Source organism: Fukomys damarensis, unplaced genomic scaffold (assembly GCF_012274545.1).
Source record: "Fukomys damarensis isolate Sample0158 unplaced genomic scaffold, DMR_v1.0_HiC HiC_scaffold_27, whole genome shotgun sequence".
Taxonomy (NCBI): domain Eukaryota; kingdom Metazoa; phylum Chordata; class Mammalia; order Rodentia; family Bathyergidae; genus Fukomys; species Fukomys damarensis.
The window spans coordinates 35,125,337-35,140,771 of NW_022900939.1; the positions used below are offsets into that span (position 1 = coordinate 35,125,337).

Here is a 15,435-nt window from a genome sequence, read left to right on the forward strand (position 1 = left end):
AAACTCTTTCTGCTGCTCCCTCCCACCTCCAGTCATAACAGAAAGAACAATTTACACCTGCTCTAATAGTCTCTGAGTTAAGAACAATTGCTTCATCTTAATCTCCCCTAAACAGGTTAAATGATAGCCTTTAAACATCAAAAGTAATGAATCATGTCAAAAAGAAGTATTCCGCCTATCCAGTAAGGAGAACACATGTATGCAAATAGTTCTGAAAATATTGGTAACATTAGCAGACCACACTTCATAGCAACACTAATCACAACAGCTGAAAGAAGGAAGCAACTCAAACGCCCATCCGTGGGTGGTTAAATAAGATGGGTCCGTAGATACAACAGAATAATATCCAGCCTTTAAAAGAAAAGAAGCTCTGATAGAAACAGAAACATGGGTGAAAACAGAAGACATTATACTAAGTGAAATGAGCCAGACACAAAGGGACAAGCACTTCATGAATCCCCAACTGGTGGGCACTGACAGTAACTGAATAAAAGCGACATGGAGAGTGCAACGGTGGTCGCCTGGAGCAGGGGCAGCAGGAAATGGGAATTACTGTTCCATAGCTACAGACTTTCAGCTCTGCACCATCTGGAGACAGTGGTGACGGTAGCATGACAAATACATATGCTTAATGCCACTGAAAGGTACACTTAAAATGATTAAAGTAATAAATTTGATGTTATACACCTTTTACTGCAGTTTTTAAAAGGAAAATGATATATGGAGATGGACAGATCATCTCTGCCACTGGCTCCTTCGGCAGAGTCATCTGCCACACTTAAAACATGGTATCACTGAAATGTAGGCCAGGAAAAGATGGATGAGCATCTTCCAAGTGAATTCTGTAATTATCAACAAATCTCAAAGTCTCTGAACCTCAGATTCATCCAAATAAATCTAGAGGTTGTACTTGACAGTCTTTTCCTTTTTGAAAACAGATATATGAGCAACTGTATTTTAAAGATTCCAAATCCTACAAAGCCATTCACCATTCCGGACTACAAAGCAGGTGTAGGGCAAGCAGGAGCTCTGCTCTACACTGGAGGGCTAGTTTCTGAGCCCCCGGCAGGAGCCCTGTCCCACCTTCTTGGGTTGTTTCTTCTCCAGCTGCAGGAATGCTGAAGCCATCCTCATACTCTGCGGTCACGTTCACCAAGTACAGGGTCTCTGGCTTCAGGTTGCTGAGTACCACACTGGTGCTGGAGGCCGGCTCCACCACCGTGATCTTGTCATCCCCGGTGGCCTCTTTGTATGTGATGTGATAGGAAAACACGTTTTCCCCGGCAGCAGACCAGTTGGCTTTGAAGCTGTGGGAAGTCACCTCAGAAAAACTCAGGTTCTTTGGAGGCACATAAGCTATTGAGAGAGAGAGAGAGAGAGAGAGAGAGAGAGAGAGAGAGAGACATAGCTTTAAATTTTTTAATCCATAAAACAAAGTATCCAATGAGTATATGATTCTGAAGTGACACATATTCACTGGGGAGGATGGTCAGTGAAACCAACGTACTGCATAAGTCGCCCACACATGACCATTTTAAGATGGTTGCTCACTCCAAGCCTCACAAAGAGCTCCTAATCCTCTGTCTTAGCATCCCTCATACTGCTATAATGACTATTTAAAACTGAGTTTAGTGCCAGGGACTTAGCTCAGTGTTTCCACCACCTACCTCACAAGCACAAAGCCCTGAGTTTGATTCTCAGTCCAAAAAAAACTGAATTTAAATTTTGAGCTTTTTAAGACAGAGCAGTGGTAGACTGGCCCTTCCCACAAGTATAATATTTAAACAATAGCAGATCTAAAAGGAACCATCCCTGTTTCCCACTTATCCTGATACTTGGATATTAAACTTTGGTGCTAAGTAGACAGCTATCTCAAAGTAAAACTAAGGAATTGTTCTTAACAGAAGAATATTTATCAAACTAAGCCTTTAGTAAACGAAATCACAGTGTGTTTAACACACTGGCTCTCCAAGGGACCAGCCATCAAACTAGTGAGACATGTAAGCACAGGGATATGAACAGAGAAAGCAGTACATAAGAATGCCACGTGAGAGAAAATGAGAATGTGCATTACAATGCTGGAGCTCTTAAGGCAGGCTGCTGAAAATGGTGGCCCTTTCAACAGTATTGAAAAATAGAATGTAGACAAATAAAATAGGATAAGGAACTCCAGATGTGTGGCATGGTGCCCAAAATGATCCAGGAAAGGGAATGCATAAAAGATTCAAAGGCTCAGGACTGTGTCCTAGTCACCTTTGGTTCAAAGGGCAGAGCTCAATCTCCGGGACAGAGTAGACCCTCGGTAAGTGGTCACTGATGACAACAAATAGGATGATGAAGCTGGCTCCAGGCCTGCTTGAGGACCTAAGAACAAAACCAGCTCATGACTCTTATGGGTAATCAGCTTTTCCACCAGCAGAGAAGTGATCCACACCCAGGAGAAAGTCATACCCCAGAAACAAATAAATTGAGTTCAACAGATTTCAATAACTGGAAAGTTTAAAGACGTGCAGAAGTACACTATCCCACAATATTACAATCACAAGACTTTGTTCATGGAGAGATTACTTCTTACTAACCATACTGACCTTTTTTCTTTATAGCTGCCAATTCTTGCTCAATTCTAAGACAGATAGACTGTGTGAGCTCAAAAGATATCCTCTGAAAAGCATCAAAGTCTTCCACAGTGAACACATGGGTCTCCGTGGGCGGAGAGGCAATGGCTTCCAACTCTGAGCGAACTGCATCCTTCACACCAACTGCAAAGATTTCAACATCTGAATTCCTCAGCTTTATGGCAGGGTCTCTAAAGGCATCGGATGACTTCCCGTCCGTGATGAGGATCATGACCTTTGGTACATTACTTCTCGAACCCTTGTTAGGCACAAATATCTTCTCTCTGACATAAGTCATCGCTTTGCCAGTGTTTGTGGATCCTCCTCTGTAGGGGAAGGTGTTTATTGCTTTAATTATGTCTTCTACTTTGGTAAATTCTTTCAAAGTGAACTCAGTATGAGGATCCCTGCTATACTGGACAAGGCTTATCTGTACCCTATTGGGTGAAATCTCAAAACTTTTTGCGAGAACTTCCAAAAAGGCTCTAACTTTAACAAAGTTTGCAATCCCAATGCTATAGGAGCCATCCACCAAAAACACAATGTCGGCTTTTATATCCACACCACGTGAGCATTCTGAAAAGAGAAAGAGAGTCTGGTAAGCTTGAACAGAAATGAAGAAATCCATAAAACTGAAATATCTGCCATTCTCGGTGAGCATGCTTCCTTCCTTTTATTATAAATACTGAGTTGCATTAATTGCCCAATTCTTCTCTACACGTGCAATAATACCTCATGCTTCAATCAAATCCACTCTCTCTGCAGCCCCCTCTTTCCTCTTCCTGTCTACCTTCTCATCCCAGGCATGCTTCTTTCAAAGAAAACTGTTGCAGGTATGTTGTTTAGAACACAAAGTCTGAGCCAGGAGGGCATACTGTCAAAAAGACCCACCCATAAAGCTGAAAAAAAAAGACCCACCCACTTCCTCGACTCAAGGATGTGCCTATTAACTTACCCACTTGAACCCTCATGGGCTGAGTCTTTTCCATTATTGAAATGGGCTCACTAGATGTCAGCCCTTTCATGGCAGACACGCTGATCTGGTATTCCACGTCTGCAGACAGGTCGCGGACATTGAGCGTGGTTGTCTGTGGCCCCACACTCAGAGCGTGCTGTCGGTTACCCGCGGCCATCGGGGTGAGGAGGACTTTATAGCCCGTCACTGGGCTGGGTGATGGGTCCCACCTTAGTTTAATGTATTTTGATGAAACTTCAGTAGCAACCAAATTTGAAGGAGGCTCGACAACTAAAAAGTAACAAGCAGGCAGTAGTTAATAACTACTAGGTTCAGCTCTGTTAATTAAGTAATAGACTTGCGAATGGATGGCCCTTGGATTTTCCATATTTAAATTAATGATGAATATATCAGACAGAGTTTTCTGGCACTCTCTCTCCCCTAATTCCACCTGTACCTAACAAAACAAAAGTAACCAGTGTCTGGTTTTACTTGGGTTGCTGAAAACTTGAAAGAAACTAGCGGCTAAGACATCTGATATCTAATATTCACTGAAACTAAGATTTCCATACTGGTGTTGGCATTTCACCCATTACCTTTGTTTTCAATTTCAAAGTATGAACAATCTAGGCCCTGGGTGTGTAATTCAGTAGATGAGCACTTGTCTAACATGCACTAAGGCCCTGGATTTAATCCTCAGCAGGTCAAGAAAAAATACATGAATACAAGCAAAGCATTCCAAAGTAATACTTGATAAGTATCTGTTAGAGCAATGATTTACACAATTATTTAGGAAGCTTTTCTCTTGTAATGTCATAAAAGAAAAATTACAATGTTTAAAAGATACTTTAAATACCAAGAAAGAGCATGCATTTAGCAGTTATGAAATAAGATTTTTTTATAATTTTAACCAACTCTAACCCCACTTAATTCAGAGTAAGAAAAAAAAGTTCAACTCTGTTCATAGCAGCAACAGAGGTGAAATAATGGTTTATACCATGCCCATTGATATGTAAATATTGATAATCTAAAATTTTTTTATTCTTACTATAGAACACAGTCAACAGCTAAGTTACTTGAAGGTATTTCAGACAAGGTCTCAAAATTCTAGATATATCAGTGGAGTCAACTTCCCTGGAAATATAGTATGTGAGAAGCGGCTAGAAAAACGGGTACAAGTTTATTCGTCACCTTCTAAAAAGCAACCAAATGTAGTACATGAAGTGACAGTTAAATGACAAGTCAAGAGAGCAGCAGAGCGGCAGCTGGGTGTTCTGCCAAAGCCTGCTCAGTGACACTGAGGCAGCACAGGGAACAGGAGACTCAGACTACCACTGGGAGGACAGGAAGGCAGGCCCAGGAGACAGGTGTGAGCACCAGCGAGGTGGCCTGCTCCATTAAGAAGGTTCAGAGAGTGCAGAAGAAAATTCAGCTTCCCTAGCCTCCCTGCCCCTCAGCAAGGAATCCGCATGGTTAAAGGTTGAGTGTGGGAGTAAGTAACCCAAGGAAACTGGAAGTGCAGAGAGACAGACTTTATCATACAGAGCAAAAAAATCAGGTATCAGGCAATCAAGAAAAGATTCAGAGTCCGTGAAGCAATGAGAAGAAGTTCTGAGATAAAACTAGAGCCAGTGAACACTGCCAGAATTCTTAGGGGTTGGAGATTAACAGGTTTATGTGATTGAAGATGTAGCTATTTAGAAATTATCTTGAATCATTTGTCAGTTCTCACAATGGAGAACAATCATGGAAACATATCAAAGGCTTTGAATTGTTACTTTTAATGTTCCAAAGGATGCTTGTAAAATGTCTTTAGAACTGCCTCTTCTTCATTTCATGTATTTAGATGTAATAACTGATAGAGCTGGGAAAACTTTTCAGATGTGGGCGTATCAAATTGCCCTTTGAAATATTCTTAAAGGCTTTGAAAACATTCAGCAGAGTATGATGATGGAAAACCCTTGTGATAACCAGCTAATACAAACAAGGTTGTTATTAAGTCATAGAATGCTAAAATGTCTCTTCAGCCTACCAATGTTTAAATCCAAGAGCCGGATGAATAAAAAAAGTGGCCAGGAGAGCCTGGTTATGGACAGACTATGTGTGCAAAAGGGTCTTTTTTAAAAGGACAAATTAGAGCCAGGGCTTTAGCTCAATGGTGCCGCCACCTGCCTCTCAAGCACAAGGACCTGAGTCCAATCCCCACTACCAAAAAGAAGAGCAAATTAAAACTTGTTACTCCCAATTTTCAAGAAATTTACAGTACTAGAAATATTTTATTAACTCTTTCATGGTGAATGTATTATAAGCAGTATTACCAAGCTGAGTTCAGAAAAACCAATGGAGTATAAATTTGGATAGTCCTGGAGCACACATGTAAATAAGCATGTCTACTTCTAGGGTACCTATAAAGCTATAGATGCCATCACATGATGGAAAATGGAGAAACACTCAACAAGGAATGCACTCACCTTCTTCCCCACTAACCAGTTCACCCAGCTGCTCATCAACACCTGAGCACACCTGGGAGATGATCTCATTCTGAATGTCCACGATTCCATCAAAGTTGGCCACATTGAAAACGTGGTTCAGAGATGGTGCCGATGCAATTTGTTTCAGTTCTTTTGCATCTGCAGCTTTAATGCCTTAAGGGGGAAAAAAAAGACCAAGGATCTATTGAAATGGGAAGGTGTCGACTTGAAGAGGTTCTTGGTTTTCTCAATCCTTTGCAACTGAACACATCTTCAAATCCTTACTGAGACATGAGCCAGAACTGCTGCACTTCCTAACAAATGCACGGTGGTTTAGACGGCACGGGCACTGTATCCTTTCACACGAAGTCGCCAGCCAAAGTGGCAGTGAGTGGTGAGTAAACCGAGCGAGCTCTCATTCCAACCATGTCATCATTTGTCTATGCCAGCGTAACAGGAATATTTGAGAGTCCTGAGTGACCTGAAGCCCTCAGAATTCTTCCAGTATTACATAATATAGGAAATACATAAAAAATTTAATGATAATACAAGAAGGGTCTCGTTAGAACCACTGGCCTCGGATTCTTTGAAAAGCGGAGAGCTGGCAAAGAATGTGAATATCACCTCACCTGAAGGGTATGCTAAGGGATTTACATGAGGGAAATAGAGAAGTAGAATTTTTACTCCAAGACAATTTGGCTTGATACTGTACTATAAAAACGCAGTGAAAACTTCCAATGGCACCCTTGTGGGAGAAATCAGTCTCTCATCTTCACAAGCATTACTCATATCAAAACAATTCTAGAATAAAATAACTAGGCAACCTAACTTACCCAAAGAGAAAACTTCAACTCCAATATCACGAAGCTCTCGTGCTGGAATTTCCACCTCATCCTGGGATTTGCCATCCGTAATTATAATTGCCACTTTAGGAAAGCCAGCTCTGGCTCCAGCAGATTCCTTGAAAGTATTTTTCACTAAATAATCAATAGCATCCCCTAGAGGGAAAAGGAACATGTTCACTTGCTTTATCCTCACTCTTGCCAAAGTCAAAAACTATGTGACCAATTTCAAAGACATTAAATAATGATAAATGAGCAGTGCTTAATTTCCTTCCAAAACAGATATTTTATTCACAACAAACAGTAATGAAATCAGTAAAACATACCTGTCATTGTATTTCCTCCTTTGTATGGGATTTTTTTAATTGCACCAAGAAGCTCATCCCTTTGATAGTATTGATTTAAATTAAATTCAGTCCTGGTATCAGAGCTGTACTGAACAACTCCAACCCTTGTCTTCTCCTCCCCAATGTCGAAAGCAGATACGAGGGCAGCAATGAAGTCTAAAATGTACTTGAAATTATTTCTTCCCACACTCCATGAGCCATCCACGAGAAAAACTAAGTCAGTCCAGGCACTGACAGAGCATTCTGAAATACATTTAACACGCTTTTTAAATAATGCATTATCAAATCACTCCATCATTAACAAACAGAAGCTAACACTGCAAAAATGTCTTTTAAAACCATTCCATTCATTAGAGTATACTTAGACATTGTTCTTCATCCACACGAACAAAACAACATAAAATTTTATTAGCACCCACAGAAGCACGTTCAGGGCCTTCGCCAAGATGCTGTTTGGAATTAGCTGTCTTTACATCATTTTACAAGATATTAGGCAAGAAGAGATAATTGAAGATATGACGTGCTCGAGAACACAATTCAAGGATTTGTGTTATCAACCTATCTATTTTATAAACTCTTCTCTCCACATAAAAATTATATAATGCATCTAGGAGACATATGAAAGAAATATAAGCAAAGTGTTTTAATTCCTTGGCATTTGCAAGCAAATAAATACAAAATAATTACGGTGCTATTCAAGCAAATGCAATTAAGTTGAAGAATAAAACATTTTTAGTATCCTACTGCATTTTTCAATGTAACTGTCTAATGGTTGCAATAGCGTTAGATTCTAGTTAATGATAGATTCAGTTAATGGAGTTTAGTAGAAGTAAATATAAACAGAAAATGATGCAAAGTAACCAAAATATCTTAACCTAATTAACAAGGTTCTCAACTTTGACACCTGAAACCTGCTATATGACAAGAGAGAAAATAACCATTTCATCTAAAAATTAAGAATCCATATGGCATCCTTAAAGTGCTTCAATGCAATGATTAGCTTTCACAAACAAATACATTATCCTTCCTTCTCTGAATGGTGTAGGTGGAGGTTGATTTTTCTGGAAATTTGTATTTGTAAGGTAACACTACGTGGATTTTCTGAAGATGTTTTGTCCTTGTAGCTAGTTAATAGATAATAAAAGAAGTACTTGGCTAGGAAGAGAAAGAGCGTTCTGGAAAGTTTTGCAAGCCAAACTCAAATTGCATGCTTCAATAATTTTTGTGCACTATTTAATAGGCCAATTTAAGCCTATTAAAATGTCTGTATTTGGCATAATGCTTTGATTTAGAATAAATACTGATGCCTTGGGGAAAGTATTAGCAATGTAACTTCATACTATGAACTTCATTTCAGATTACATATTAGACATCTCAAAGAATGATAAGGAGAGATCCTGACAAAGAGGTTCGTGTTTATAATCTTTTTATTGTCATTCTGGGACATAAATCCATTTTCACAAAGTGGCAAAATCAGAAGCCCAAGAAACCCCCTTCAGAGTCCACCCTAGTAAGACAGATAAAGTCACATGAGACAAAAAGAGGCTAAAATCCATGAAACCTGCCCTAAATAGAATTGATTTCATCTAATTGCACCAATTGCACCAATTTATCAGAGTTGTCTTAGAGAAATTCTGGAGGAGGTTGGAAAAGCTGCCATTGACTAGACAATGTCAATACCCCAGAGACAAGCAGAACAGCCACTCTAGAAAAGCGCCTTCTTGCTAGATTAGTTGCCTCAACACTGACTGTTGTGTTTCTCCAGCCTTGTATTTCTTACACAATCGTGTGATGCCTGTCTCTATCAGTTTGTCTTAGAATGAAAAATTAGCTAGAAAGTCAGAACTTAATTATAGTAACTACTTGATTATATACTTTGAATACTGTCTCCGCATGTTCCAGATGGAGCTTATAGAAATTAATGGAAAAATTATTTCGATCTTTGTATATAATTGCAACATCACTACATGTTACTGACTACTTCAAGTTCAAGCCAAAATATAGGGAAACACTCACTTTGGATCTCTGCTTTTCCAGGTTTCTTCTCCCCTGGCTTTGATGGACCACCTGTTTGAACTGAATGAAAACCTTGTTGTTACAAAAGAAAATGAAACCACAGGGCCAAGGCTTTAGCTCAGTGGTGTCTCCACCTGCCCCACAAGCACAAGGCCCTGAGTTGGATCCCTGGTACAAAAAAAAAGGTTTTTCTTTTCATGAAAAGAAAATAAATACATGTGTTGTTGTGGCTCCTTGTCTTTCAAATCAAATGGTCATGGCTGGCTGGCAGACTGCCAAGTAAACATTCCCTTGTAAATTAATTATTATTAGTGAAAATTTAGATATATTTCAACATGATTGCCCAGCAAAGTTTTTTGTTTTTTTTTTTTTTTTGGTACCAGGGATTGAACTCAAGTCCTTGCGCTTGCAAGGCAGGCCACCAAACCACTGAGCTAAATCCCCGGCCCAAAGTTTAATTTTTTAAAATAATTTTCATTCAGAACATTTATGCTACTTCTAGAGACCTGGAATGAATCATTTATATCCACTAATAATTGGGATCACAGAAAGAAGTATTAATGCTGGTATAAATTAGCTATTTAATAGGAAATTAAATGTGACATTGGAAAAATCTGCAAAATAAAAATATAAAAAATACTTTAATACATTTGCATGCTTACTTGTTAGCTGGCCTATAACTGGTACACTTTCTTCTACTTCATCATATGAAGTTATTGTCACCACGTACTCTATTTCAGGTGTGAGGTCTGTTAATAAAGTTTCAGTGGTACTAGCTGCAAGAGTAAATTCTTTAGTGGGTCCATCTAGAAATACAGAAAAGAAACACACAAATATAAAAAATCATATTTTAGTACCACACAAGCCAATATACTGTAATTTTCAGATGTATTTAAAATTTGAAAAATTCAACATATCTATTTTTTCAAGTCATCCAAACATTATTTTTAACTATGGTTTTCTAAAACTAGGATCTTGAACTTTATAAACATGCTGCCATTACCTTTCCTTGTTATAATTCCCTCACTTTTTTTTTTGTACCAGGGATTGAACTGAGGCCTTTGCGCTTGCGAGGCAGGCGGCAGAACCACTAAGCTAAATCCCCAGCCCCTGTTATAATTATATTCAATACTTTTTGAAGGCTCAGATGTCTTCTAGATTAAAGGTATACCAGAATATCAAACCAAAAACATCACATTTTTTGAAGACTAATGTAGATAACAAAATTTTTATGAATAAAATAAAACAGAAAGTAATTTAATTTCCCATTGTACTCTGGAGAACAAAGAAAATGGACAGATTTAAAATCAAGGAAAATAAATTTCATAGGTTAAAATTAACCCTTTGTGAGAAAATAATTTACATGGAAATAATGTATCTTACATGCTTAAATAAGTATATACCTTAATAGGTAACCATGATCCTCTGAGTTGACTTAATTCAGTATAAAACATTTCAAGATTCAGTGTACTGAGTGTATATTACATAGCAAAAATGTAGTTCTTTCTAGATTCTGATAACTTTCAATTCAACCAAAAGTGCTGTAGTTCCTAGGGACTAACTGCTGGATATTGCTGCTGCCTGCTGGATATTTGCAATTACATTAAACTTTTATTGAGACAGTAGGAAAGACAACATGAGTAACAGAATCCTGAGAAGCTCTCTGGGTTCACATGTGGAACATGCAAAACAAACCAGTAACCCCAGAAAATAGACACCAAGACACTGGGGACCTGCTGTACTGGGTTCACCCAGTGCCAAGTTTTGTGACAGCTGGGAGCTAGTAATTTCCAATACCTGGAAACCAGAGAGACCTTATTTGAACTGCTTTTCTGCTTTGGGAATAACTGACTTAACCACAAATATATTTGAGAAGACAGAAAGAGGTGAAAGTAAATTCTTGATCCTTTTTTAAGGCCTAACATCATATTTCCTTAAAAGTTCCCTGATGAACTTTGGTACTTCTAAAGGCCAAATGATAAGCAAACACAGCTCTAGTAACAAATTATTTGGACATTATCCATCTCTACCATCAGCCAGTGAAGACTTCTTGTATTTGGCCAGTGGAGATGGTTAATTCCCCACTCCTTCTTATAATTACAAGTTAATCAACTGACAGCATTCTCTGTACTCGAACAATATTACTAGTACTAAAGATAAAATGCTTAAGAACAGTCAGAACAAGTTTAGGTTGGGTTGGTTTGTGTTGGTTTGTACCTTGGTTTTCTTCCCCAAGTCCTTGGTTTTTCAAGGACTCAACCCGGAATCTACAGAACCCACCCAGCCAGACTACACTGTGTCTCCCGTCACTGTCACCCATCCTCACCCTAAAACAACGCATCCTGAGTGCTGAAACGTGCAGGGCGCTGGGTAAGCAGAGCAACTTCATTGCTCAGTGAGGACACCATGCTAAATACTGAAAATATTTTAAAAATTGAAGAAGAATGCCAAAACTAAGAATTCTATCTGATAATATCAAAGATTACTAGCAATATTGTGGGGGGGTTGAAAGTCCATTTGTAATAACAGCAGCTTAGCCCAGAAAATCATATTAATAAAGCTTAAAACCACAAAAACAGAAGTGGATACTGTGCTGGAACTCTGCAGTCCACCAAATATCTGGTTATATCAACCAAATCCATCAGGCTTGCTAAATCCCAGCTCCTTCCTGATGAAGTGAGAAGAGACAGGATTATGTCGTGTTTGAGACCTGTGTCCTAAATCCCCAGCATTTTGAAAGTTACCTGTGGTAGGGTCCACTGTTATTCTGTAACCCACAATTGGATCAACTGGTTTTTCCCATGCCATATGAACAGTATTTTCATCTATAATTTTAAAATTCAAATCTGAAGGTGGGTCAACTGCAAGAAAGAGAGTTGATATTAGTTAGGTTTTCAACTGTCACAAAATGGTCAGTATAATAAAGAATTGTGTTGAGCGAAGCTTACTAAAGTTGTCTTTGCATAAATTTGTTTCCAACAAATATAAAAGATATCTTGTTGGATAGGAATAAAATTAAAAGCTGACAAGATATGACAAAACATCAGAGAGAATACATATTACAGAAGACAGCACAAAACAATTTTGATTCTTGAGTTGCTAGGTCATTCAAGAATGTCCAGCAAAATCAAGCATAATAGAAACATATTTGGTTACAAGTACATACAGGTGCAATGTAATCACATATAATAACCACATATGCAAACAATTCACATAAAATTAAAAGAGTCTCAGTACATGCTGAGCGCATTTTGAACAAGCATGCCGAATCACAACCTGCTTACAACCTTAGAAGTTAATGTAGAACACTGACATAATACTCTTTCCATGATGTGGAAAGGAATCAATGATTTTTTTGGTTCATTCTCTGCACTATTTTCTCATACATCTCAGTCTGTGGCAGAGAGAAAAAGCATTTTAATGAAAAGGAGAAATCATAAGAAACAGATATGTCTCACGTGGAAATATACATTTAAATGTATATTCACATTCATATAGACAAATATTCTAAATAAGAATAAGAGACATTAATAATTTATAAGTATATAAACAATGACATACAGATGTTTATAAAACCAATAGTCTGTTTACACCAGCTTGCTTGTGTGTTTCCAAGGTGTAAACCAACACTGTTATTTCCTTTGCAGCAGGTATATACTATACTAAAAGTGGCATTTTAAATTAAAACGCCAGGATAGTCCTTTACAAAACAATGGTTAATCATGAAAAGACAATATCAATGTATATTTATGACACTTATTTACAGGATTTAAGGAAAACAGTGAAGAGAGATCAGCAATCTGGGGACATGACTGTGTGTAAAAATTTGGATAAGTCAATGACAGGAATAACTGAGAAGTACGGAAAGGAACACTTTACATACAAAACTGTACAGCCTCATGCATGTGCCAATGAAATGCTGACTTGGTTTTAGTTTCCCACAAGGAACAAAAGCCTCTGTGTATGGCAGTCATTACACAAAGACATTTCTGAAATATTTTACAATGATATTCTCTCTACAACGTTCATGCCTCAGCATGCAGCACTGCACTGGTCACTGTCCGTGCATGGCCAATGCATCAAACATCACCACACCGGAAGCTGAGCCCCGAGATGATGTTCAGCCACACTCTTCTTAAAAGGTTTCAGTCTGAATGTATCGCTTGTCAGTTGGAATTTTTGTGTTCGTTTGGAGAGATTACAATCTCCTTTTTTATTTTTACAAAAGGTCAATCGAAACACAATAGGAGCTGGAGACGGGAGTCACAGAATTTAACTGGGGTTAGAGGTTGATAAAATATTAATAGTATGTTTTAATGGAAATAAAACAAGTTAAGAAAATATTTTCTGTAATGAACTGCTGCTTCCAACTCTAGGAGATTACTTTATTTTTACTGGATATACTAGTACAGAAATAAATGTTATTTTCTTATTATCCATACACAGGCAGTGAGATTAGATTATTAATCTACATGCATATTTCAACAATTCAACATTCTTCTGTCTGTCATCATATTGCAAGGCTTAGCTGAAATCATCACTTAGTATAACACGCATGCAACAGAAGTTAATAAGACAACGGTATGAAGAATATCATTATAAAATATTTCTCCAATAGCAATGGCTCAGGACAAATTTAATGCAAAGGCAGACACAACCGGCCTGAGCATGCTTTGAAAAAAACCAGCACATGGAAAAACAGTACCACCAACCTTGGAAGGAAATTGACCTGAAGCAGCGGACATCAGGCTGAAGCTGCTGAAGGTCAGCAGCAGCCCACCTTGTGGATGTCCAAATGGCCAGGATTCCAGATAAACTGAAAAATTGACTGTGAGGAAAAGTCTTTAACATTTCAGAGGATTTTAAGGTGCTCAGAGAAACTCAGATGTGATGTTTTGGAATCAAAGTTAGGAAAAAATGGCCAAGCAGCATGTGTAAAGCAGCCACCCCACGCCCATTTTCTTCTTGCTGATTTTATCACAGATAAATCTCTCTGGGTTGCCATTTTATTTATACATTTTTGTTACATGGAAAAATAATAAAGTTAGTATGAGCTGTGACCCATGTGTATTTAAATCAATGCACAAATATATTTTTATTAATTTTGAAAGTCTGTCCTTTTATATGAGAAAAACTCACACCCAGAGTGCACTGCCATGTTCCCTAAAACAATGCGGATGCCTGCATATTTTAAAGAGGAAATAATAACATATGGCTTATAATTGCAAAGAGCCAGAGGTGCATAGGAAAATCTGAGCCAAGAGAAACAGAACTAAAATTATAAATAAATAACAATCTATCGACATTCATAAAACCTTATAGAGACTAAAACTTTCTGTATTTATGATTCTAGTAGTTTAATTTCATAGTTATGAATAATGTTTTTATATCAAAACACTGCTATGAAAGTCTCATTTTGATGAGATTTTTAGACATAAGTTGGCAGAATTTAGTACATTTTAAGATGGTGATAGTAGAATAACCTTGGCCGAGTGCCTTTTCTATGTAGCAAGTAGTCACTTGATACATTGTCTATTTTCTTCCTGCTAATAATTGAATGTAGTTGTTTTATCCTTGTTTTACAGATTAAATTCAAAAGAGGTTAACACAACTAATAGGCAGCAACACTTTTATTCCATGGTCAGACTCTAAAGCATAGGTTCAACTGTACTAAATTAAATGTAAAAAGAAGATTTCAGTCAGAATTCACTTTAAACCCCAATATTTGTATGTTGTTGCTGGTTAACGTATACATACATATGTTTCTACTCGGTAAAATATTGGAAGAATAAATGCAGTCCGGCAAATAACAAACATATGGTATGCAGACTTCTCCAATTAAGATATAGATAGAATTTGGTATATTAACTTTACACACACTTGTTCAAGCAATTTTAAAACTAAAGTGTCTGTCTTGATATATAATAAAGAAAACCAATTATTTTTTACTTTTTCTTTTTGTACCAGGGATTGAACTTGGAACCTTACACTTGGGAAGCAGGCAGCAAAACCACTGAGCTAAGTCCCCAGCCCTTAAAACAATTATTTTTTTCACTAGGGTATCCCACAGGAGTCTATATCCAAGAAATTTACCAAACATTGCAAGCAGGAATGGATGGATGGATGGATAGATGGATGGGTGGGTGGATGAATGACTGGATGGATAGATGGATGGATGGATGGATGGAT

General features: G+C 37.8%; 1 protein-coding gene across 1 annotated transcript in view; it reads right to left on the reverse strand.

Annotated features, from left to right (window-relative positions):
• The window catches only part of Col12a1 (collagen type XII alpha 1 chain), a 106,928-nt gene extending 92,799 nt beyond the window's left edge, over positions 1–14,129 (reverse strand). The window contains exons 1-10 of the mRNA XM_010617912.2: positions 13,959–14,129; positions 11,991–12,107; positions 9,909–10,052; positions 9,247–9,306; positions 7,210–7,473; positions 6,875–7,039; positions 6,042–6,215; positions 3,571–3,861; positions 2,589–3,191; positions 1,084–1,356 (exon numbers count right to left, since the gene is read on the reverse strand). Coding sequence (XP_010616214.2) covers positions 1,084–1,356; positions 2,589–3,191; positions 3,571–3,861; positions 6,042–6,215; positions 6,875–7,039; positions 7,210–7,473; positions 9,247–9,306; positions 9,909–10,052; positions 11,991–12,107; positions 13,959–14,097 — 2,230 coding nt within the window. The 5' untranslated portion in view covers positions 14,098–14,129. The remainder of the gene's footprint in view (positions 1–1,083; positions 1,357–2,588; positions 3,192–3,570; positions 3,862–6,041; positions 6,216–6,874; positions 7,040–7,209; positions 7,474–9,246; positions 9,307–9,908; positions 10,053–11,990; positions 12,108–13,958) is intronic.
• Between the last annotated feature and the right edge of the window lie 1,306 nt (positions 14,130–15,435).